At 38.4% G+C, this 25454-nt stretch overlaps 1 protein-coding gene across 3 annotated transcripts in view; it reads right to left on the bottom strand.

Annotated features, from left to right (window-relative positions):
- Window positions 1-261: 261 nt before the first annotated feature.
- The window catches only part of VAPB (VAMP associated protein B and C), a 39269-nt gene continuing 14076 nt past the window's right edge, over window positions 262-25454 (bottom strand). The window contains exons 2-7 of one of the 3 annotated variants that reach the window (XM_054845093.1): window positions 22977-23129; window positions 15197-15300; window positions 12854-12934; window positions 11745-11798; window positions 11447-11485; window positions 262-9360 (exon numbers count right to left, since the gene is read on the bottom strand). In XM_054845093.1, coding sequence (XP_054701068.1) covers window positions 9202-9360; window positions 11447-11485; window positions 11745-11798; window positions 12854-12934; window positions 15197-15300; window positions 22977-23129 — 590 coding nt within the window. In that variant the 3' untranslated portion in view covers window positions 262-9201. Of the gene's footprint in view, window positions 9361-11446; window positions 11486-11512; window positions 11690-11744; window positions 11799-12853; window positions 12935-15196; window positions 15301-22976; window positions 23130-25454 lie in introns of all 3 variants that reach the window. The other 2 variants (XM_054845092.1, XM_054845094.1) reach the window with 2 other exon arrangements.

Here is a 25454-nt window from a genome sequence, read left to right on the forward strand (position 1 = left end):
GATTAACATGACGTAAGAAGTTACAGGCCAGCGTCACATACTTATGCAACAAACGCCTGAGAGCCCCACGGCCGCCCGTGGCGGGTCGGGCACCGCTCGGCTCCCGCAGTACCGGGTGCTCGGACGCGGCTCTGCAACTCTGCACCGCAGACGGGCTACGCTGCCTGAAGCTCCCTATGAAAGGCTCATCGGAGCCTCTTTGTCCTCTGTTCCCCCCCTTTAATATCCTTCTGAAAGAAAAAAAAAGCCATGAAAAAGCTATTTGCATAAATATCGTAACTTTTATTGTTCTGTTCACAGTTTTTGGAGAAACATTCCTAAATTACACAGTTACTCTCTCTTAGGAATTTGTGCCTTTTTCCAATTTGAATTTGCCTGGCTTCGATTGCCAGTCAGCGATTCTTGTTGTGTTGCTCTTTTTAAGATTGGAGAGCCACAGTGTTCAGTATTTTCTCCCCGTGAAGGTATTTGCGCACTGTAATCAAGACATTCTCCATTTTGGCAGATAAACTCAGCCAACTGACTTTCTCTCTCACCCTCTCTAAGGCATTTTCACTCTCCACCAGTCATTTTTGAATCTTTTTTTGCATCCATTCCAATTACTCAGCTTTTCTTTTAAAATGTAAATATCCAAATTGCATCCAAAATTCCCAACTCTCGCAGCTGAGACATACAGAAGTATAATCACTTAATGCTAACGGTAATTAAAACCAAGAACACATTCTTATTCGTTAGTCTCTCACCCTGGGACTGCACTGGGAATGCACGTGGAGCTCTTACTCACTCTGGTCCCGAGTATGGATATTTTTGCCACGTTAATGTTTTATCAGTAGTGATTTTGCATCTATTTTCACCAGCGATCTGGAACCACGGAACGGTGTTGGGTCCCAGCAGAACCCTTCTATGAGCATCCCTATTTCACTCTGGTTCTCTTTAAACGTCCTTCCCGAAGGTCTGATTGTCAGAAAACACCAAGCTTTGCAGGGGCCCAGACATACTCAGCTCCCTCTAATCCCAAAGAAAACTGAAAACCAAAGGTAGAACGAAACGATTTACATCATGCTCCTACGTTAACATTCGTCTCCTCCGCCATCCCTTCCCTGGGGGTGCTGACCTAGCCAAGCACCTCACCTGAGCGTCCTCTCCTGTTTGCCATCCCTCTCATCCGCGGGTCAGACTGCCCCAGGAACCTCCCTCAGAAATACTGGTACAAGGTTTCTAGACCTAACGAATTTAAAATGTTAATTTTTAATATTGAGCATTGCTCATGAGTGACATCACCTTTCCAGTTCTCTTACATCATCACTAGCAGTTTTTACCACCTGCATCTAGTAATGGTCCTTATCCTACCGCAAAGACTTCCTCTGAACTTCAGCTCTCCAACCCATACATTCCTCTTTTCCTTTGGCTATTGCTTTCCTTATTAATTTTCTGCACTTCATAACTCTCATTTTGAGTTGATTGCTGTCTGCTTCCCTTTTTCTTATTTGTTTTATATTACTTTACATCTAATTTTTCCCTTCATTTCATCACTGAAATAGGATGGGCGGTTAGCCAAAGTTGTCCCCCTTCTTGATGGCAAAATTGTTGGGGTTTTGGCCATTTAATAGCTTTCACTTAGAAAACTGCCAATTCTAATTCAGTTCTCCATCTCGTTTCTTCTTCACTACCAGAGCTGATATGAAATTTGCTCAGCTCTGCCTTTCTGAAGCACCAGTTACGTTTATTAGCAGTTTGCATGGCTGTATGCCTAACTCCAACGTAATCGGGATTCCACGGCAACCACCAACTTCTGGTTCTGTGATTCATTTATCTTTATCTGGCATAAACACGACAAATCCAAATACCTTAATGTTTCATGTCTAACACTGCATTAGAAAAACAGGTCTAGGACACAAACAAACATTAGTCCTGACTACTGTATTCCTTTCGACTGTAAAATCAATAGATACCTTTTTATTGTACCTGCGAAGAAAAACCAGGCTAACAGAAGCACTGACAGGTTAGTACCAGCCAAAAGTCAATGATAACAGGCACACGTGTCTTGGAAACCTCTTCCCCATTCAGTCCTCACATAGTACTTTTCAAAAATCTAATCATTTTTTAACCACTTCAAAAAGCAGAGGAAAATAAAATAATTTTCAAACACTCCGAATACATTTACCAGCTTCCTGCGCTAAGTCTGAGCATGGAAGTCTTTTGTACCTTCTTTAGTATCAGAAGCTTCAGAAAAGTTGCCTTTGCAAAGCAGGCACAAAAATTTAAAGCATGAGCTGAATTTGCCGGACAAACGTAGTCATGGGTCTGATCTCTTCACAGCTCAATTAACAGTAACTTATTTTTCCAATTAGCCACCTTCACGCCCCATGGTGTAAAATACCGTAGAATGTGTTTTGCGTTCTAGATTTCTCAATTCTTAAACAAAACACAGAAAGTTTTAAAACACTTTTGGATGTATTAACAGCATTGAGCTAATGCTTTGCTTGATAAACAATCCCGGCTGAATACAAAAGCACACTAGTTACTATAAATAAAACTGCTGCATTGAAATGGCAGAAAAAAGCTGGGGACAGAAAGGAGATGACTGGCAAGACTCATTGCTCAATCTCCAGAGAGCAAAGAGGAAAAAGGAACGAATTTGATCAAAGCAGCAGCAGAAAGGTGAGTGGTTCCCTAGGGTGGATGGGAAAAGGCGTGTGGGGCCGGAGTGACACATGTCAAGGGAGCTGTGGGCCCGAAGTCCGGGTCAGGCAGTCGGGGAAGAGCAAGACTGGAAGGGCAATGGGAAGAAAGGCAATGGAAAATAAATAGGGAGCAGAGAAGAAAAGGCATTGAAAGATGCTGGGCTGAACATCGGTTCCTTTGCCAAGGAGCAGTGAAGGAATAAGGATGACTTGGATGGAACCAAAGGGCTGAGGGAGGGAACGGAGTGAGATTTGACAGCTCAGGCAGAATAGGTCAGGAAAGAAACTGAGCTGGAGAGTCTGCAACCTTCACAGAAACGCTCTGTTGGGCTCAGAACTGAAGCAGAAATTCCTGGCTCCAGTCACAGTTGTGTGCAGCCAGCCAGCGAAACGCGGCCACAGACCCTGCTCCTGCAGCTCCGTTACTCACCACCACCTCGGATGCTTGGGTCAAGAACAGGCGCCTGTACGCAGAACATAGAGGATTCGGTCCTGATACACATGTGGCTTACACCTAATACCATCATGGTGCCATTTTTTAAGTTCAACTTTTAAACCCCCAACTATACGTATCTGAAGAGAACTTAAGATTATATAAGGTCAGGCACGCGAAGCTGGGCAGTTTTAGATGCCATCGGGGCGGCCTTGGCTCACTTTCCGACCAGGGACTGAAAGCTTGGTCAGACAGTGCAACGTGCTCACAAAAAACAGCCGAACTAACAGTGCACAAACTTGGCTTTGCCATTTCCTAACTTCTGAGAGCTTGACTTCATACCGCCTTAATAAAGGCCTTTCAAAAGTAGTTGCGTGTGGATAATTGTGTGTGGGAATTCTGCCAACTCAAACACGAGGGAGTTCAAGAGGCTTTTCTAATCTTGTGAGTTTATCCACTGAAGAAAAAGATTTGATTAAAAAAAATGAAGTACAGCTAAAGTGGGAACAATACTTTACTACGGGCTGTGCTTCAGTTCTTCACAGGCACTTCGAAAACTTGAAAAAAAAAGTCACAAAATTAGGAACTTATTAAATAGAAATGAAATGTACTGATGCAGAAACAAACAGAAATGCCAGATGTATAATGTCAACTTGTAATATGCGGCTTCAATTAATTCTTCTTAATTCATTTGTTTTCTTAACTTCTTTTGTTTTGCCATCTGGAAAAGGCCATTTTCTAATGACAGATCATAGGAGGAAAGATCCAAAGTTCAAGTTTGCTTCACGGAAAAGCAGCCTTGGTTCTGTGCTCGCGGACTCAGTGTCCCATTTTGTAGCTTTCACTCACGCAGAAGCTTCAGGACAAACTTAGGCCTGGACTGGGAGGCAAAAAGATCTATGTGGAAGTTTAGTAAGGTTTTCAGAAGTTTTACTCTTCAAAGTAGAAACATGAAAGCAGTACGGTAAAAGGAAATGAAGCCACAGGAAACAGTGGAGTGACAGGTATATAGTCATTTTGGAAGTGTGCAAATGCATGCTTATTCAAATATTACATATAAGAGATTTCTGGCTGGTTCTTACTTGTGTTATTTAAAAAAACAATCTGCATTTATCCCATTTAAAAAAAAATCAACCCGTTAATAAAACAAACACATTTTATAGTTAAGCAGATTTGAGTAGTGGAAACGACAATTACTTTGTCCTCTGAAGCTAATCAAAATAAAAGTTAATAACAGCACAATGAGCAATGCCACTTTTGCACTCATACCCATTAGACAAAGCAATTCAGTATACATGAAGCTGTCAGCATAATATAAAGAAATCTTAATTGGACATGGTCAAAGGATCAGCATTGCCCTGCTTGAACAACAAATCCCACTGTTTGTCTAACTGTAACAGACGATTGATACCAGCACTGCATCCCACTGTCATCTTTTAACTGCTAGGTTTTGCTATATGAGCAAGCAGCCTTGCTCAGTAGTTGCTTTTCTTTCTCAAATGCCTAAACATTGGTTTATACAAATATTTTCCAATTAGTAAACTGAATTTGTAGACATGTATCTGATTACAAAGAATATTAACTTCCACGTACGGTACTGAACTAGTCTCACTCCTGTACAGATTACTGTCTTCTTTTTACATTAGTGTTTCTGACTCAACTCCCCCCTCCAAAATCTCAAGTATCTGTACTGAAATTCACCCACCACCTGCCCCTTCTCAACTTGCTCACTTGAGGATTTGAGTAATGGATGCAAACCCATTTTCAAACAATGAAAAAGCGGCTCTCCGCCCCCAAACTGCTCTCGTGCTGCTGTGAAGTACTATTGCAGCTGTAACACAGCCACAACAAACATTGAGTTCAGAGTGCTTGTTTTACATGTTCTTTAATTTCAAACAGAGGGATTTTTGGTTGTGTTTTTTTCTCAGTTACTTTATATATAAAACAGAACTCAGGATATGGCATTTCAGGACATCACGTAGAGCAAGAGAAGTGTAGTTTCAAAAACGTAAAATACTACAGTTAAGTCACTATAGTGCCAGAGAATTAAGAAGTGTTCCAATTCAGAGATGAGTGTCATACACATTTTCTAAAGAAAAGGGATGACAGAGTTTTCTTTCATTAGGCAACTGCAACATCAAGTATCTTAAGACATTAACAATCCATTTTTGTGCGCACACCACTATGTAAATATGCTAAGTCAAGATTATAATAAGAACTGCAAGTTTACATGTGTAGTGAATAGAAACCCTTTATAGTTTATTGGTGAGAAGAAACTAGCCATTTGCAAAGTGAGGTTCCAACTTTATCCCACTAACAGCATTTCAGGACAAAAAAGTTACATGGAATACCACCATCAAGCTATTACAATCCTGTATTTTTAGAAAATGACGTTATGGTACATCAATCCCTTGTAACGTGACACACATGGTATTATCTCGCCCTTCAATCCCTAAGGCTATTCAACAGTAACTTGAAACTGGGTGCCTAGCTTGCACGTGCAATTGTTGCAGTTGTGCGCTCACAGCTGACAACTGCCAATGCAGAGCAATAGCCATCCTCAGTCATGCACGGAATATTTGCTTTAAGATGCGGATAACTACATGAAAATAGTAGAAACCATTTTCCATTCATTTCCCAGTACTAGGCTTCAAGACATTTTAGATAGATCTATTTATACCACATTTGCCCAAAGAGTGCAGACAGGAGTGTAAAGCTCCACAAAATGAAGACTACCTAAGCAGCCTCTACTGGCTTACAAAAATTAACAATAAATGTATTTGCAAGTGGGCATCTATAATAACAGTAAGGACAATAATTAGATTAAGTAATAACTTGATTTCTACTATCATGTATCAATTACTGTTTTCTAATATCTGGTATGTGAGGACACCAGACAATAATCTTATTTAGAATCTCTATGTTTCATGCATAACTTCTTAAGATACACAATGCCCTCCAGAATAGTTCACTTTCTATGAATACTTCATGAAAACATTTGCTCTGGTGTCGTCACGTAAGGAACAACTCACAAAAGATCCAGGTGGCTTAAGAACATCCGTCCAATATATTTTTGCAATGTATCTACAGACTGGCCTTTTAGGAACCTTGCAAGAAAAATCATCTTTAGATTTCTTTCCACTGCATATGAAAGAAGGCTCCGGTCAAACAGACAGGTAACAAGGATTCCACTGATCAGCTGTTTTCTTTTAAGCTCACAAAGGCAAAGCACTACTCTGACAATTCAGTGCTACTGTCTGTTCAGGCTGTTGTCAGAACGGTTAGGAAAGACCTCAGAATTTTGTTAAGTTCCAAAATATAAGCAGTTACTTTAAGTGTCTTGTTTAGGACTGATGGTGTGGGTCAGCCCCAACCACAGGCTACAGTCAGTGCCAACAGCTCCTTAACTCACTAGGGTCCTCCGTTTGTTGCTCTCCTCCATCACGCGTGTGTAAGGCATCTAGCAAAGCATGAGAGTGTTTTCTGGGACCTCTTTATAATCCTAGAGTGCAAACAACAGGAACAACTTTGCTCACAAATGATTTTAAGTTCCAAGTTGTCACAGATCTCTAAGTGACTCCTGAACTCTGGAAGGAGGACAGACATTCTGCGGGCTTTCCCCTTCATCTGGGAGCTGCCTGTGCCAGCAGAGTCAGCTGTGGTAGCTAACAGCGTGTGTAAAATTTGCCTGGAACATTATTACAGATATACTCACAGGAGACCACTTTAAAGCTTCGATCCTCCCCCTTTGCCCTGCAAAGGCAGTGATTTTTATTTTTTTTTTAAACAAACTTTTTGGAGGCTGTTTTTCAGCAGAACAAAGGGGTCTCAAAAATTTAGTATTTTTTTAAAAAGCAAATTAGGAATTCAGCTCTTCTGATAATGCATTTTTAGTGAGATCAAGATATTTACAGCCTCTTAAAAAGCAACCCCGTATAGCTCAGTCTTCCTTCAGTAAGGGTTTTCTCAAATATATTCTTCAAAGCCATGAAAACTAATTTTGCAACATCACTTACAACCTTGTCTTTCTGAAGAAGTTTTTTTTTTTTTTTTTCAAATGTTTTACATAAAAGTTTTCATTAGCTTCTACTGCCCGGAAAGTACCTTCTGCTTGATCAGTTCTGCCCGATTTGTCACACTGAACTCACTGCTTCATTCTTTCCAGCTCATGTCCCATCTTCTCTGCCCTTTATAGGCATACTTTAATAGCTTCCATCCTGAGCCGACAAGGCACTAGCATTTTAAAATGCTGAAGACACACCTCTCATTTCTGTTGAATCTTCTAGAAGTACCTCCAGAGCTGTGTTCGTAAGCTGAACACACCAGTTAAGATTTTTTTCCCCTATTTTCTTATTAAACCTCACATAAAATTTATTTGCACTTGCAAAGCAGGAAACCCTTGAGACACAAGGGGAACAAATAAAGGTCAAGGAGGGTAGTAGACAGGCTGCAGCCCAAACAGCTTTCTCGAGAAGTCACAGGAATAACAAAGGAATTAAAGAAGTCACTTTTAAAAGACGTATCTTAATCCCGAAAGGTGTTACAAAAACTTTTGTTACCGACAGTTTTTGGACCTACCATCTCAGAATACATGGGAATTTACCTGCTCAAAAGCGATTTCACCTACTGAAGTTCAACATGTTGAAACACACTGAGTTTATGTATTTTGTACTAAAGTATGCTTAGAAACAAAATTACCTTAACCTTACTGCCAATGCTATCAAGCCTCTGAACTACTGAACCCAACTAAACTGAAAAATGGGAAGTTACCCTGTACCTCAGCAGGCAGCATGGTTACTCCGAACACCACTTACGTGTATCAGGCTCATGATGGGGTGGTTTGGATTGATTTTAAAATTAGCCTGGAAAAAAAAAATCACCCTGAAACAATGCTGCAAGTTTCCTTATGTCATAAACAAAGTTGAAACAGAGAATACTGTTTCCTCCCCCCCTCTAAAACTGTGAGAACATGACAAAAGTAACAAAGGAAACATTAATTTGGGGGCTTTATTTAATTTTTCTTTTCTTTTTTTTTTTCTTTTTTTTAAGATGCTACATAGTCAAACAGGATTGGTCTTTTACGTCATAGGACTAATTTACTACTAATATTTTTTCCCCTAGATAGACTTATTTACATACAAAAACAGTTTCCTGACCACTGTTTCTCCAATGCTCAGATGATCAAAACTCCCAACAATTGTGTAGTGCCCAAAACACCAGAAGGCAGAAGAATCTCGCATCGCTACAGCAGCAAATTTTTAGTTCTAGTCACTGGCTTTAAACAGGTGCCTTTTCATACCATATAGTATTAGTCAATTTTGTGACAATAAGGAAACATGAGATGAAATACATTAAATAAGTTAAATATGCATTAAACATCTCTGAATAACATTTCAATTCAACTAAATGAACCAACAGCAATGTAGCTTGGTCCCTTTATGAGAACAAGGCATTGACCTTTATTCCAAATGAGCGTCATATCAGTCAATATATGCCTCTTAATGATGCCTAGCACATTCAGCATTGCCACATACAAGTCTTTTCAGCTTCTCACTATTCATTTAAGTGCCAAGAAATTGGTAACTTGCACAGAGTTGAAGACACTGACAGAAACTGTTAAATTTATGAGCAGAATGGTGGATTAACGTATTTTACAGAAGTTATCAACACCTCCTGCCTAACCCAGCTCCAAACATCCAATAGGGCCAGCTCCAGCAGTGGAGGAATAGGTTTTTTTCTATTTTTCCTTTTTTTTTTTCCTTTTTTTTTTTAAAAAGAGGTAATCCAGCAACATGTACCAGGGTCTAAGAATGTTTAAAATGACATACACAATATTCCATTGTAGTGTTAAATCATGATTTTCTCCCCCCCTTCATCACTGAAGCATATTCTCTTTCATTCATTCACTCATTGTACATTTTAAACTTTCTAGATTATGTTACATAGTATTTGTGCAGGGGTAATTTAAAGGCAAGACCTGTGAGATGTCATACATTAATTTTTTTTAAACATTGTTATGAATAAATTTAATCCAATGATATGGCAGAACCATCAAACCAATTTACAATTTCCAGCATGCTGCCTCTACAAGGCTATTTTTCCTATAATTACACCAAAGACAAAGAACAAAACCACCAAAGCAAGTAGTCTGGAGCTGAGCCCTTCGTCCTTGACAGCAGCTGCAGAAGCAGATATTGGGTTGTTTGTCTGGGGTGCCTTCCTCATCCGCAGTCCATCTTCTTCCTGAAGGAAGATACATTGATTATTTCTACTGAAAACAACAACAAAAAAAGCTTTAAATGTTCACCCTTATCATATTTCTTTTAGGTGGGCATAATAAAATAGGTGAAAGCTAATTTACAGCTAATTTAGAGCTCTATTTCTTAGCTAATCCTGAAAAGGAAAGGAATTCTGTACCTACAGACTAGCAGAGCAAAAATCCCCTGTTTTGGAAGTTTTCTCCTGTTGACTAAGGTAACAGGGGAAGCAATGAGGAAGCCTGCAAGAACTCGTCCAAAGTCTGGAGACAGCTCCAGAACTTCAAAAACAATGATGGAGGGAATGGCACAAAGATGCTTTTCTTGCTCTGTAAGCAAATGTAGTGCTGTTGGGGAACACGCTTTTCAATATAACTGAGATAGGTTGTGAAAAAATATACAACTTTAAGGCAATTATACCATCATTCCCCTAGTTAGATGCCACAAGCACATTTTACTAGCATTTGAAGGGAAATCTTTCCCCCATCACATTAATGCTGACATTTTGACATGAAACTAATGGCAATAATTAGGATATTTTCTTGGTATGAGTTTGACAGCTCTCGATTTAAAGATGTATGAGACAACAGATAAAAAAATCGTAACACCAGATATTATCATTTCAAGTGGAGATGATGTTCCCCACATCTTGATCTAAACTGCTGTGCAGCACAGCTGTGTGTTAGCACACTCCATTCCACACACACACACACACAGAGGAGACGGTAAAGTGAGCCTTTTGTGACCTAACTTGTATACAGCTGAAGCAACAGTGTTAGACTTTATGTGATACATTATTACAGTGCAAAAGTATAAGATACTGAAGCAAAAGCCTCCAGTCTATACATAAAAAAATACTCACAAAAATAAAATTGTAATAAAAGTTACTGCAGTCTTAAAAATTGTCAGATAAGTGAAACTCAAAAGACTCAGTGTATAGCACTGCTGCTCACTTTTGAATTTAAATGGGCACCTACTATTCTGGAATAAAATATTTCTATTTTTTAAAAAAAATATTATTTATTAAAAGTCACGGACAACCTGATACCTTGCTACTGCTATAAGTCTGGATAGGGACAACTGACTTTTGTACACAATAAAATGTTGTTTACCTATACAGTAATTTTACTGCTAAAACCAACACATTTTCATTTTAATTACTTTAACTTCCTTTTGACAGTGACTCTAGCCTGACATTGACAGCACCTGGTGGCTGGCAGCAATTTAACATTGTTTTCTGATCTTTTACAGAGTTTCTAACACTCCACAAAGGGAACAAACAGCTCACCGTTTTAAGATGTTACTGTAAGACATCAGCTCAATTCTAAGTATCTCCTGTAGAGTGTTTATTCAAGACTGATTTGCAAAAAATAAAATAAAATCATATAGTACTTATAGTATTGTGAGACGATGGCAAAACAAGAACACAAGGAGAAGTTAAGGTCATGTCTCAGCTATATACATATACTATTTCTATGCGCAAAACAAAACTGGTTTACAAGTGTTTAAAGAATTTCTTCGTGCCTCAACCAGCCAAGCAGCATCAGAGCTGACAGAACAGAGTTCCTTTCATTAGGCTCCAATAGTCACAAATTTTCACTGGTGCTGTCATCTATGAAACTAGACATTTACAACAAATAAAACTACTGTAAAAAGAGTTTTTCAGCATGGTGATAAAGGCTTCTCAATTACTTGATTTCACAGTGATGTGCTGGATATGACAGGAAGCACATAATCTGTGGTCATTTCAACTACATATTATAGGTGCAATTACTAAAACAGTATTTGCACAATACTGCCCTCAAGCTCCCACCAGTTTGAGAGAACAGGGCCAAATCCAACACTAAGGGCTTAATTCAGACTGAGAAAATTAGGTAGGAAAAGAAAAAAAGAGAGGTAATTCATTACTTTGAGTTGCTATCCAATCAGTTTCTCTGACTGCATGACTTGTGTGCTCCTTTCAAAGGAAGCATTGAGTTCAACACTTTTTCTCAGTTTATAGACAGAAACCTCAATTATCTTTTAATTTATAGACAATGTTAAAATATTGTGCCAAGGCCAGGTAACCAAACCTTTAAGTTGGAAACTTCTTTTTCAGGAAAGGGATACATCTGGAAAAAAAAAAAAAGTATCTTTACCTTAAACTGTTTATTCTCCTCCCGTAACCTTTGAACTTCTACTTGAAGCCTCTTATAGTCTTCCATTACTTTCTTAACTTCAGTGTCATCCAAAGAAGAACTTATTGATTTAGACATTACAGAGGAATCTGTCTTTGTTGCAGTTGTGGATACAATTTTATTTATTTCTATGTCATGCTGTTAAAAAAGGATAGAGTGATACTTGGTTAGTTACTCACACCACACCACACACCTGATATTTAGGAGGAGAATCAGGTAAAATTGTCTGTGCACACCTGAAACATGCCTGTATCAAAAGAAATAAACAACATTTTTCTTTCTGTAACCTTTACTTCCCCTTTCTGTTTCACAGAAAACACCAGATCAGCAGCAGTAAGTGCAGACAGAATGACCTCAAATTTTCAGTCCCTGCATATACAGAAAAGGAAATATCCTTAGATATTTTTTTGCCCTAATGAATTTCAGGGATTATGGAAAAAATTATGGCTAAACAGAATAGTTGTTATGCTTCATTTAATTCTTTTTTTTTCCTTCCTCTCATCATACCTCTAAAACTGCAAACACAGAAAGTACCCTGGCCTAAACCAAAAGCACCTACTTTTAGAGCAAATGTTTGCTGCCTGGAACAGGTAGAGCAGACATACTGAGACTACAATAGTGACATCATAACAATAAATAATCGTAATTACAAGCTGTCCAGTGCAAGGTAGAACAATTGTGCCTTCAGTACCTGCATACTAGGAAACATTTTTCAATTTATTCAATCCATTATCAGTTCTACATTTGACACTACACACTTCCATTAGAAATTAATGTGTCCATTATCCTAACAAAAACCAATCCTACAATATTATAGCTGCTAATTGCAATATAATCTCTAACTGCATTTGCATCTTCCTTACTAGCTTTCTACTGATTTACTTGCTAAAATCAGTGTTTCATCAAGGAAGCAAAGGGGAGTGTTGGACAGGCAAATTTATAGTGCTGACGGTTGTAACTATTTCAGCATAAACTCTGAGCTTTATGACCGTCAATCAGCATCTTTCAATTTTTTTTAAATATTCTTTATCCTGTTATCTTTCACTAAGTGAAAACAGATCAAGACAAAGATTTCTTTGTGCTTGTGTTGCACTTACGTTGTTCAAATTAGCTGCTAGTTACATTAAGCATCACTAAGATTTTAAATAGTTTATATTGTGTTTTCAAAGGGTGATGCCATCCAGGCAGTGAAACAGAGGGTTCTGTCTTTTGCTTATATAGCTGTCTGCATAAACATGCCATTTTACATGATTTACTGTGCTATTAAGTTAAAACACTCAATATGTATCTGAAAATACTCACAGGCTTATCATTTTCCGCTGGTAGCTCAAACACACACCTAAGTTTCGAATCCATGAGTTCTTCTGGCTTTGCTTCTTTCCACTGGAATAATTTAGTATTAATTTAATATTAAACATATTAGGATAATAAGGCAGATGGAAAATGCAGTGTATTACGTAAACAAATCACATCATCTTTACTCAGGAAAAACCCCACAGGTGTTTATCACATTACCATTAACCACATACATGATGAAAAATGAAACCAAGTACGTAACTGAGTAGCAGCCTAAAGAAAGACCAGATACCATGAAGAAAATAATTCTAAACAGTCTGAAACTTACACAGGTAATTTATGAGAGAACTGGGAATTGTGTATGAGTAATTAGCATAGATAGGGGGAGCTATGGTCCTGATTAAATAAATTAAAAAAAAAAAAAAAAAGAGGGGTGCATTCAAAGGAAGGGAGAGATAACAAAACCCCAAATCAGTAACAGTGTTAGTTCTGAAGTCTTTGTTCAGTGGAGCTCCTATTCAAGCTTTTCAAATTTCATATAAGGTTTTCTTCCTGACTGGTATGAACTACAGGAGTGTTCTTCCCCGTCCTTGTTTTCCACCTCCTTATTTTTCAGCATCAATGCCTAAACAATAACAGATGTGCTACATACAGAAAGGGATAGCTTCCACCTCATCCTTCTCTCCCCTTCAACTAGGGAGTCTACCATAAGAAGTTTCCTTCCAGTATTTTTAATAGGGTTTAACAGTAGTAAATCTTTGCTCGATATCAGCTGTAACCCTGAACTGAAAAGATTGATTCATAGTAGTGACATACAGCAAGAAGTGTCCACATTTATGTCCTGGGGTTCTCACATGCTTCTCTTCACCGTGACCATAGTCCTGGTAGCATGGTATTGCTCGGCACATCTCAAGTAGGCGTCAAATTATGGCTAACCCCTGTGCAACCTCCTGAAGAAGTATTTGACTCATCCTAAATAGTTGAATCTTACTTCAGCTCTTGTGTGGCTGAAGTCAGAATTCTATTTCGAGCTCGTTGGCTGGCTGTGAAGTGCTGAAAGCTTTATAGTACTCCAGTAATTTGTCTCACCTGTTTATCCAGAATAGGAAGAGATTTGGACAGTGGTAACAAAACTGAGAACTGATCAAGTGTTATAGGAAAAGAAGTCGAAGGTCTGGAGAGCTCTGGAAAACTGAAAGGGCCATATAGGTCCTAAAAAATATTCTTTGCTAGGAGAATAACATTTTTCATAGTATAAAGTAACTCATAACAATTAAAGAGTTAGAAAGAAAGGCAGACTGGCTTATCTTTTGAGCAATGCAGATGTTTTATTACTATTGCTGTTTCTCCCACTGGATCTTATTTTGAGGTCATTAAACAAATATAGTTCCATAAATCTCTTTCAGAAGGGCAATTCTTAACCCTGAAGAGTGCTGTAGCTTTAAAAAGCTATTCAGAAGGAGATGCATTTTGTAAAAACTACTTTAAAAAAGCCATGATAAAAAAATATAAACCTCACAGTATGTAAGTAACACACAAACATACAAAGGCACACACTTTATAGAGTAATGGTCTTTTTTTCTTTTTTGTTGTGTCCTCAATAGCTACTGAGTATTCTCCCAAGCTAACAAAAGCTAAACCAGAGAAAGCTTCCTTGTTCCTTCTTGCAGTAGCAAATCTTGCTGTTGTAGGAAAGCCACCAGTTGACATACTGGTTTGTTCCTTTCCAAGTTGTCTTAATGTAGGCTGACATCTTATTTCTAAGTCTTTTGTCCTTCTCTGCTTCAAGCACCTACGTGCTTCTGTTACTCTCATTTGTAATCTAAAGGACAAGCTCTATGAAGGCCTTTCATTTACCTAAGCCACAACAGAGATAGGTAGGGATAAAGAAAAATACAATACTTGTAAATCACCCTCCTGGTTCTTGCCAGAAAAAGGAGATGCTCAAGGGAAGAGTCAAGACTGAGAGTAGAGGCATAAAACATAAAAGATGCCACAGACTTAGAATATATTCTCTCTACATACATAGTTCCAGTTGGCCTTTCTAAAAAATGATATAATAAAAAAACCCTACAACTACTTAACATTTGTTTCATGGCTTGATATTCCATTACTGACAGCAGCGTCCTAAAGAAGCAACCACAGACACCAACTGTGTCTTTCAGTGCAAGATTCCTGGGCCTTGAAATAAAGAGAAAACACCTTGCCATGCACAGAGATGGAAATCTGGCAAAGCTTTCAGGCCTCATTCCAGTGTGGTTTGACAACAGACCTTAAGCTATGCAGTAAAAGGTCTTATAAAATCATACAATCAGAAACAAATCAATTTTAATTAATTTCAATACTTACTACTGCTTCCATATCTGAAGTATCAGCTGGAGCAAACATAGACTGAACCATAAACTTGTGTTTACTTTTTTCATTAGGGTCATAGTCAAAAGGCTGTAGCATCACTGCAAGAAAAACCCCAAAACACATTATGTTAACGTTGCTCTGATGCATAGTCATGCACTGATGATACAGTTACCAGAGTTGAGAAATACAAACATTAAAACAGTTTCAAGTTGTGTGTCTGTTACAATCAAAGCAGCAGCTGAGATCAGGAACCTCACTTTTAAAACAAAATTCTAAAAGAAAGTAAGAGAAACAGACTTCCTCAGTCTGTCTAGATTTTTCGCCAAGAATTTTGGAAATGTTGACCACTGTACAATATTCTGTAGACAACTATGGCAAGATGATAATAGTAATTTAAAGTAAATAGGATAATTTACATATCTTCTGGGACAGAGGGGAAAAATTCTCAAAGAAAGCATCTTTTTTTCTTCCTCTGTCCTTGGGGCAGAAGTAACAAGCTGGCATTGTGATTAGTTGTACACACAGTACTTCTGATGGTTCCTGAGAAACGCTACAGGGGCAAAGTCAAACATTTTAAACCTTGAGTTCAAGTCTCAGGATGGAAATTTCCTCTACAAAGTTTAAGACTCACGATATTTGTTTTATCAAGTACAAGTTTATCTTCCAAAAACAAGTTGCTGAAAGTTTGTTACCAATTTATAGCTGGAAGTTTACAGGTAAATGTTATATAAACATCACCTCTGAAGGGTATACAAGAAATGGATTTTTCTCCATTCAAAAATCACAAACATTCCAGAACTTACTTATGCAGAAAACAACCATGTTCAGGGGGCAGAGAGAAAGAAACAGAAGGTTTGGGGTTGTTTTTTTTGTTGTTGGTGGTGTTTTGGGTTTTTTTAAAATTTTTATTTTTTTAATATTAGGAATTTCCATGTCTTCTCTTTTTGGGTAAAGAACCAACCTGTTAAAATAAGTTGAAGAGGGGGAGTTATTTGTTTAATTTACAGGGAATATTCTTTAAACACAGTGGTCACTTAGAACCCCTACATTTTGCAAATGACAGCTGGACATTCAGCTACTGTGACATTAACACACACAGGTTTGGCTTCAATGTGAGACAGTACGTATGTGAAAATAAGCAAAGCAGTTTACACAAACATGTTACTGGACATTGCAAAAAGCTACCACCTCCCCAAATTTAAAATGAAACTTACATATACTGCAATTACTGCTAGCATAAAAAAAATGGCGCAAGGTTTAAAAAATTCACATTTTATGACCGATGAGGCTACTTCAGTCCCTCAATCCAATCATTATGAAGAGAAGCAGTTCAAGAATTAGGATTACTTTCAAGTACTAGTGCTATTAACATTACGTGCCCAAATTCACATGCACTAATTGCAGGGGTTTGTTGTATAAAAGCGATATCCAAAGATCCCATTTATTGCAAATGAAGGCAAGTCAAACCAATTTGCCTCCTTCAGTGAGCAGAATGTTATGGCTGTGCCATCTTTATTACGCACACAATCTGTGGCTATCAACAACCACACGCCTTTTAAAGCCAGAAGAAAAGGAAGATGGCAAATTCTCTCAGAGGAGGTGCTTTAAAAATTATTACACATTTTTAACTCACCTTTCAGTAATCAAATACTAGTCCAAAATAATGGTTTGCAAATTAACAGGCTACTTTTAAACCTATTTTTGCAAACAGAAGTGACTGCATTGTGAAAGCACATGTATTTCAACATTCCATGATACATCACTGAAAAGCAGCAGCATAATTTTTTCTCCCCTGTAGTACACACCTCACTTATTTCAAGCCTACATAACGCGTAAGATCCAACTGGGTAGTCAAAACTATCCACTGTTTATGGAACTTCTCCAGATCTGCAGTTTGCTCAGTTTGCTTTGCCGAGTGCAGCTATAACCTCATTTGAAAATCATTATTTCCCAAGTGATAGTGCTGAAGCCATTCTTGAACACCGAACGATTGCTGCTCTGAATTCCATTCACTGAATCATAAGAGCAAGCAGCTAGAGAGGGCTTGACAGTACAAATGTTGTTAGCACTTGTATTTTTAGATCAATACATGAAAGCCACATTGACACAAATTATTCAGCAAATGTCTTGTAAGCCAGATGGGAAGCTCAAAAAGACGTACTTTGTTCAAGAGGAAACCAAACCATTTCAACATTTATTCCCATACTACTGAGGGTTTCTGTGAAAGATCAGTTCCATGTAACTGCCCTAATTGCTGGAGAATTTGCTACTGTGAACGTGGCTCCTTTGTTTTGACTGGAAATTCCATACCTTATGCAAGAACTATGCGAAAAGCATATGTTCCTACAAAATGCCTTATCAAGTCAGTCATCTCATCCGGTCAAAAGTTTCTGACCAGCTTTCATCAGAACCCAGATTTCCGAGAAACAAAATGATTAATGTGAGCTTCAAGTTCACTAGCACCAACGTCCATTAGGCAGAGATCAGTATTTCAACCGGTTTCTAAACTGATCACCCTACAGCTAAAGCACCAGAAGTATTCTACCACAAGCAAAAACTGCAAAGTCATTGAGAGATCAATGGAATGAGCAGTAACGCAATTTGTATTTGTTAGCCCACTTTTTTCTCTCAAAACTCAAACACAAAGGACTGACCTTATGTACATCCTGCTCTGAAGTGTTTCCAAAGAAATAGATACCAGTTTTCTCACACATTCCTGCTAAACCCCCCATATTTTACGCAAGGCCCTCTGTAGATAGTGAAGGAGAGGCGGTGACCACCTAATATGCTCTTTCCTGTTCCTAGAACAGTTTACTGGCAAAGCTAGTAACAATATCAGAAGCATTAAACTCTTCTGGTTTTCCTAGAGTAAACCTGCTTTCTCAAAGAACAGAGGAAATTTGAAGCAAGGAACTCGGAAGGAGGTAAAACGCTACTGCTAATGCCTACTAGGATCTAGCACTCCCTTCCAAGAGCAGAAGGAACAGAAAAGTCAGCAACCTTCCTCTAGTTTCCATCTAAGTTTATTAATGGCCTGTTTACTTGGTCCTGGACCAATACTGCCCTTATGCTTAAATATCAAAGAAGGGGAAGAGTCATTTACTTCTGGTGCACTCCAAGACATCAATCACAGTAACTCCTGGCTTTATGGTAAACTAAGCAAGCCAGACTCTGTGGGTCCTCTCTGGGCCAGGCTCCTCATTCACCCCCTGCACCTGCTCTGGCTTCAGCTCCTCTAATTATACATCCAGGAAGTTTTACTAGTGCCTTGGACAATAGTATTTATATCCTCTTATCTCTTCCATTATCCGGCCTGCTTGCACATACTACGTTTGTCTTAACTCACAGCCATGTTATGTCAGCATCTTGGTCACCCTATCCAGTCTCCTTCGTTTAAAAGCCTGTGATTATAGGAGGAGTATTTTATCCTCCAAGTACGTGATTTTGCAGTTTTTCTGATGAAACTCATCCTTTATTTCTCTTACTGTAGCCTTCAAGGACACCCAGTTCTGCTGCATATCTTCAACCTCCCAAATTCACATCATCATCAGGGTTTTGGTGTACTCTTTTTGTGCCAGAATTGCTTGTAAAAGCATTTAAAAAGATTAGTACCAAGAATCATTCTCAAGAAATGTCACTAGTAACTTCCTGCTATTACATTTCCATCTACTACATCACTGTTTACTCTTTAAGCAGCCCTGTGAATCTATTTTTCTTTTTCTAGCTTTACTGATAATTTTCCCAAATGGCACTGCATGAAATTCTTTATGGTCTGGATAGATCAAATCTATCACACTCATGTCACCTTTACATAAAATACCCCAACCAGCTACAGGGACAAGCCTCAAGATCATTGTGCAATTTGATCAGCTCTGCTAGAGGTGAGGAAAGGACGCTCCATCTACAGAAACATGCAGAATCCACTGCATCACTTCACATTTGTTCCATGTTTACATAGTTTTTACCGTAAGTATTTCAGTAACACTAAAAAATGGGACACAATCAGTGTCTTAGCGAAAGGGGGGGACCCACTGCGACCTAAGAGAACAGCAGCTGCAGAAGCACCCTCCTGAAGGCAATGCAAACTGCCTTTTCAAAGTCAGGCAAGTCTAGAGAAGACTAAAAAAATCCCTCCCCCCCAAGGATATTCGACAGCAACCTCAGGATAACGTCAGCTTCTCCCCATTTTTAGGAAGTATGTTGAGACTGCTCTCTTCAGCGGGACACTGTGCACAGATGGTACCATCTGTACTTCCTCTCTCTCCCCCCATTATACACCTATCTGCAGACTCATCAGCATCTACTTATAGTTTTTCCACTTTTCCTTTGTAATCCATTCATGTCTTATTTAGATTTCAACCTCTTGGAAGCCACAAAATCAGATATCTTTGTTGAAATAAGACATGTTTAACAAAAGTGGAATGTGCACAAATACCCTTCTTCTCAAAGTATTTCAGACCAAATGCAATGAAATCAGATGACAGCGCACACATACTCTTCCCAACAGTTACATAAACTCCGCTGTTAAAATTACATGCCATTATATAACAGGTGAAAACACAGGCTACAAACCTGACATTGCAGCGCATGCTGACAGGGCCTTAAATGCAGATATTTAGGAAAAGCTGTGATATGGCATAAGCAGCCAGCATTCGACACTCCACTAGAATAAAGCAAGCTTTACTTTTCTCGCATTTTATATGTTTTAAATGAGCCATCATACTAGCACGAAATAAAGTGGAATAATGTTGTGATTGCTGCCTCTATCTTCGGGCAGAACATCTTCTCATACACTTACAACAAAATAGTACAGATAGTTTCACAGGAGTTTAAGGCATCCAGTTACTACAGCCCAAGGAAGGTAAAGCTGCCCCAAACTCAGCTTCAGTCAGTAAAATTCTGAGAAACCTGTAAATTGTTCTAGAGTCTCATGCCACTGCACTTAGGTGCTGATTTTTTGGAGAGACAAGGTGCAGTACCAATGCAGTGCTACCAAGCGGCTGTGTTAAAGCCAGTTGGCAATTCTCAAGAGGACAGATTGCACATAGTAAATACAGCCCAATTAGTTTAAGTGTCTGGAAGTTATTACTGAACTAAGTATATTCTAATAATTCCTCATCAGTAGTATTTCACTAGGTTTGGAGGAATTCGAGTCCTATTTTTATGCCCTGTGCAAGACTTGAATTACATGACTGAAAAATAACTGATTCAGAGACAAAGAAACAAATTCTATTTATTTTTCACTTCCTTAACTCCAAAAATCAGCCCTCTGTTCTTAAGCAACATGACTCCAAAGCAAAGGTTAAACACATCTCCCTCCTTTCTGTGAATTCGAAACCAGTTCTGCTCTGTAAATTAATGAAAGACCCCTCTTTGATCCCTCCTATCCAAAAGATCCCTGCTGCTAATCAGAACCAAAGACACTGCCATCTTCAAGTCCAAAATCAGATCCTATGCATGGTTTAAAGGAGCTACCAGGAGTGCAATATATAGAGCTTTATTAAAGAGAAATTAAACCACAGCACATGATAAAGACAGTTTCAATTTCAAATGTTTTAGAAAATAAAGAATTAACATTTATAACCCCAGAATTCTGTACACATCTACCTATAAATTTACCTTAAAATATTACCTAAAGAACAACGAATGTGGACTACTTACATTTTAAAATACCATGTTAACGCAAGGACTGGCAACTTAGGATCGTTATTATCAGCATAAAAATACGTACAACACAAACATGAGCACGTGATTAAATATACCACAGCCATTTTCAAAGCTAAATGAATCGTACATCACTATAAAGTTATCAGAAAAGGGAAAATTTTCAAAGCTATGTAAGCAAGAGCAAAGCACAGCCTTGGGTTAGCACAGCAATCTCTCATAATGGGATACTTGAAGTCAAGTCTTGGACTAGATCCACGTTCTATCTGGTATGCTGCTGGGAAGAGTCCGGCTGGAAAAGCAAGAAAGATGTAGGCATGCTGGTAACCTAACAAAAATGGTTCATACAACACTCGCCTATGCTATATTCTGCACAAGGCAGAGGGAAGGGTCATTGTAAGCAGAAGTTTAAGAAAACACTCAATATTGAGATCAAGATGACATTTTAAAAAAAGCATGGTACGTGCCAGCAAAGGAAGAGGGCTTTTGATTTTGAAAGTTCATCTGAATGATGAAAAGAATCCACATCTGTATAGCATGAAGATAATTTGTAGCTAGAAACCATGCTAATTTTCATTATCACTTCACTGATTTCTATGCATTTAATATGCTTGCCTGCAGCTAGTACAGAAGACAGACAGCTTTACTTGGGAATTGTCCCGAGTTTTAGAAATCTCAATTTCTCTCTAGAGAGCTTTTTCATTTACATATTAGTCATTTCAGGGCTTACTGGATATGTGCTAACCTTCTCCTGAAGTGCTCTGCCTGCCCCACCTGTGGCTACCACATTGCACTGGTTGTCTCCTCGCTGTGATGTTCCCCAGAGATTAACTGCGAGCGAGGCACAGTTCTGCAATCATATGCATGCTCAATTTGACACAATAGAAATCCCAAAGACAACAGATCAATGAGTGTGCAAATGCAGGCATGCACAAAACAACTTACAGGATTAGAGTCTCTTAATGTTATAGTGCAAAGTATTTTTGGGATCGATTTTTATTTTGTTGAAGCAAGCTCTCCAAGGGTGAGGTGTTTAAATATTTTACATTTTATTAAGTAAAAACCTGAAGTCTTGACTTTTACATTTTGATATTTTTCAAGTAAAAAGCAGTAGTTTTAGCTCCCAATTTTTTTTTACTCCAGGCTAGAAAAGTTTGGTAAAAGACTAACAGCAAACTGCATAACCTAACAGTAATTCTTATGTCAATATTAAAATTTATTAAAAATAGTAAAACAAATCTGCATGTTTATAGAAATAATTTACTTCATCAAAAAGTCAGACTTCATTTAGGCAGTATGCCACTGCTACATGCTTTGACAGAATTCTTTATTAAAAACATGGACTGGAGAAGTCATTGAGAAAACACATTGCTCTCAAGCACGTATCATCAGCAAGTTAACAATATACAGATATTTTGTTCATGGAAAATACTCAGCTTTTTATGCTTTCAAAGTAAGCCACTCCTTTGCCTTTCCATTACCAAACTGAGGCACGTCAAGAGCTACTGACTCATTAGAGAAAAATCATTCACTTTTCCTATGGAACAGCAAAGATTTAGTCACTCGACATTTCTAACACCAAAGCATATCACATCTTCAAGGAACACAAAATAAGCATAGTTTGAAAGTAAATGTTTTCATTATTGTTTATATTAGGCAGTTCGGGAACAGCCTACATCAGTCTAAACTGGTGTGGCTGCAGTCCACCCAGTTTTATTCTTCCCTTGACGTGCCTGTCCAAGCACTTGTTTGACCCTGCGGTGAGCTGGTTCAGGAAATCAAGCTGGCAAAAAAACTAACCGTACAAAAATAATCCCACAGGGAGGGCAGGGCTGATTTCGATAGGTTGGCTCAGACTGTTATTGAATTATATATATCATTTATGTATTTCCACTTGCCTCCCCCTAACAAGATGTAAAACCAAATGTATTACTTCTAGACTAGGAAGAGAAGTAAAGTTCTATTATGAAATGGCTGCTTCTCCATGAAATCACAACCTCTTGCTTTCACGAATATTCAACAACATACTTTCAGATTGCAAAGCATTCCAAGAAAGAATTGATTAAAAGAAGCTATTTTCAATCACCAAAAAATTGCTTGAATGGCTTACCAGAAACATTAATTGATGTTCCTGCATCGATAATTCCACTGTTAGGCCTTACACAGTATCTACGTGGTGCTGTGGTCTTAACTTTGAAGCACACATTTCTGTCTGTGGGATTGCCGAGTTTCAGGTTTGTAGTGACAACATCTGTGAAAGGACCTGAGGAGGAGAACAAAAGCAGACTTGAAACACACAGAAAATACTTTTCAAGCAGAGGCTAAGTAGGCTCTAAATCTCTGTTCACAAATCTTATAAAGTAATTAGATGTTCAATTTCCATCTGCGGCACGTACAGATAATCATGCACACAAAGCTGCGGATGCGGCGAGGCCTCTGAGCATTCTGACATGCAGCATGCTCCAACAGGGCAACAGCTGAAGTTGATCATTAATAGCAAAACAAGAAGGGGGAAATCAGTTATACACGGTGCCAACACAGCAACACGGCATTCAAATGATGCCAAATTCTCTGTGGTACTGCAGTTACTCCATTCTAACTACTGAATCCCAGTAAACCCAGGCTTACAGAGATACCGTATATACCTATGTTATAGATGATAACTAGGGGAGTACAGTACGTTAACTAGAAAGGGAATAAATAATAATATATTTTTTAAATTAATTCTCTTGGCTACTAGAAATGATAAACCAGAAGAAATCTTCATAAAACAGCCTACCTCACCCAAGAAAGGAAATAACCATGTGGAAATAGGAAAATTCTTAGATGCTGAGAGCACTGGCAAAGATTTCTATATTAGCAAAGCCAGAAGCAAACAATTGTCAAGTTCTGCAACACCAAGTACAGGCAAATCATTTTCTCACAGGCTCACTACCTAGTTGAAAATACCAAAATTCCTCCGGTTAGAGGAAAGGGTAGTTACTGATTTCCTACAAGACACTGATAAATCAGACAGGTAGCACAGAACTGCAGTGCTCGCTCACATGGTAAAGTAGTAAAAGAAATATAACCATACTTTAATCAACTGTCTTCTGCATAAAAGTAATTAATTTGATGCCTGAATAAAATATCTTCATCTATCCTCAGGAGTATAAGCAAACTGGTTAAAAAAAAAAGCCTCGACCCTTTCCTTGCAGAAACAACAGTCTTAAAATTTAAAAAAGGTGAATGATGATGACAATAATGAAAATACTAGCAGGCAACATTCCACCATCCTCCTCCTGCACATGGCTGGCTTAAAATAAATTTGTAGAAAAGGAAGCAAACTTAATTTATCACACAAATTTGTCTCCTAAGATGACGTTTAATACAGCTGTAAAAGTATTATAGTCCTGCAACCTTTATCTTTGATCCAATTTGTTTTAAATAATTAGAAGGGGGGAAAAAAATCAAAACAATTGCACACAGAAAAAACCCCAACCAGACAAAAATGCAAGCACCATTTCTGCCTGCACTCTGAATAAGCCAGCTTTGCATTTACAATGCAACTTGGTAGCAAAAAAAAAATTGAAGCAATAAAGTTTTCAGATCCCATGACAAAAGACTTCACTAAACCTGTGCCTAGTGAAACAGAGATCTCAAAGAGAATGAAACACAGCTGTCAAGTTTTCTCTGTGTTCTGCATGCAGAGAGAGACTTTAAGTCTAATGGAAAATAACTGGGCAGAAGCAGCCGTGAGTTGTTAAAGAAGTTAAACAAGCCAAACTATCAGGAAAATCCAGCAAACATTTAGGCATGTAAAGACAGTAGCTGATCTTCAAGACAGCTCTAACTGGGAGAAGTCCAGCATTTCAGAAGAAATTACTTGCCTAAGCATTAAGGATGTGCCTTTACTAAAAAAGTTACAGCCTGAGCTATCCCAGCACAGAGGGAGGGTTGGCCGTACAAAGCCCTACATATGCAGCTGCATCCTCAATAGTGCTTTCCTAGTCCACATGCTGGGGTAGATTTCCTGTGGGAAATACCATGTTTTTATTTGGCTTATCCCTGAATGCGTGCGGGATTCATGCACCCCAGCACAGAGCTGCTGTTTGTAATAGTAATACGACAACAATTCTGTGTGCAAAATAATTTCCAAATGGAGTTACTTATTGCTAACATAGCTCATACCAAAATATTTGGCAGCAAAACCTTTCAGCAGACCAAATTCATTTCTTCTTGTCTGCCTGACATTTCCTCTTCTGTCTGCTAAACTTTAAACAGTTTCTTCAGATACATTTTCCCCAAATTACAGGTTTTACAGATCAGCCAGCACAACTGTAGTAGAAGGCTGATGTCTGCTTTCAGCAAACTTGTGCGCAGGTGTATTCCTTATGGCATTGCTGTTAAAATACTGTAGCAAAGCAAAACAGAGCAGACAAATGCAGGATTAAAGTGCCAATATAGGTGTTCTGAAGTGTGTACGAAAAGCAATAGACAACTGAGTATTACTCAGGGGTAATTAGGGCATGGCAGTGAAATATTATCAGCTTGGTTGGCCTGCCTTGTAAGAGCAAGGCCCATGGACTGCCAACTCAGGCTGAAATGA

Source organism: Grus americana, chromosome 17, assembly GCF_028858705.1.
Source record: "Grus americana isolate bGruAme1 chromosome 17, bGruAme1.mat, whole genome shotgun sequence".
Lineage (NCBI taxonomy): Eukaryota > Metazoa > Chordata > Aves > Gruiformes > Gruidae > Grus > Grus americana.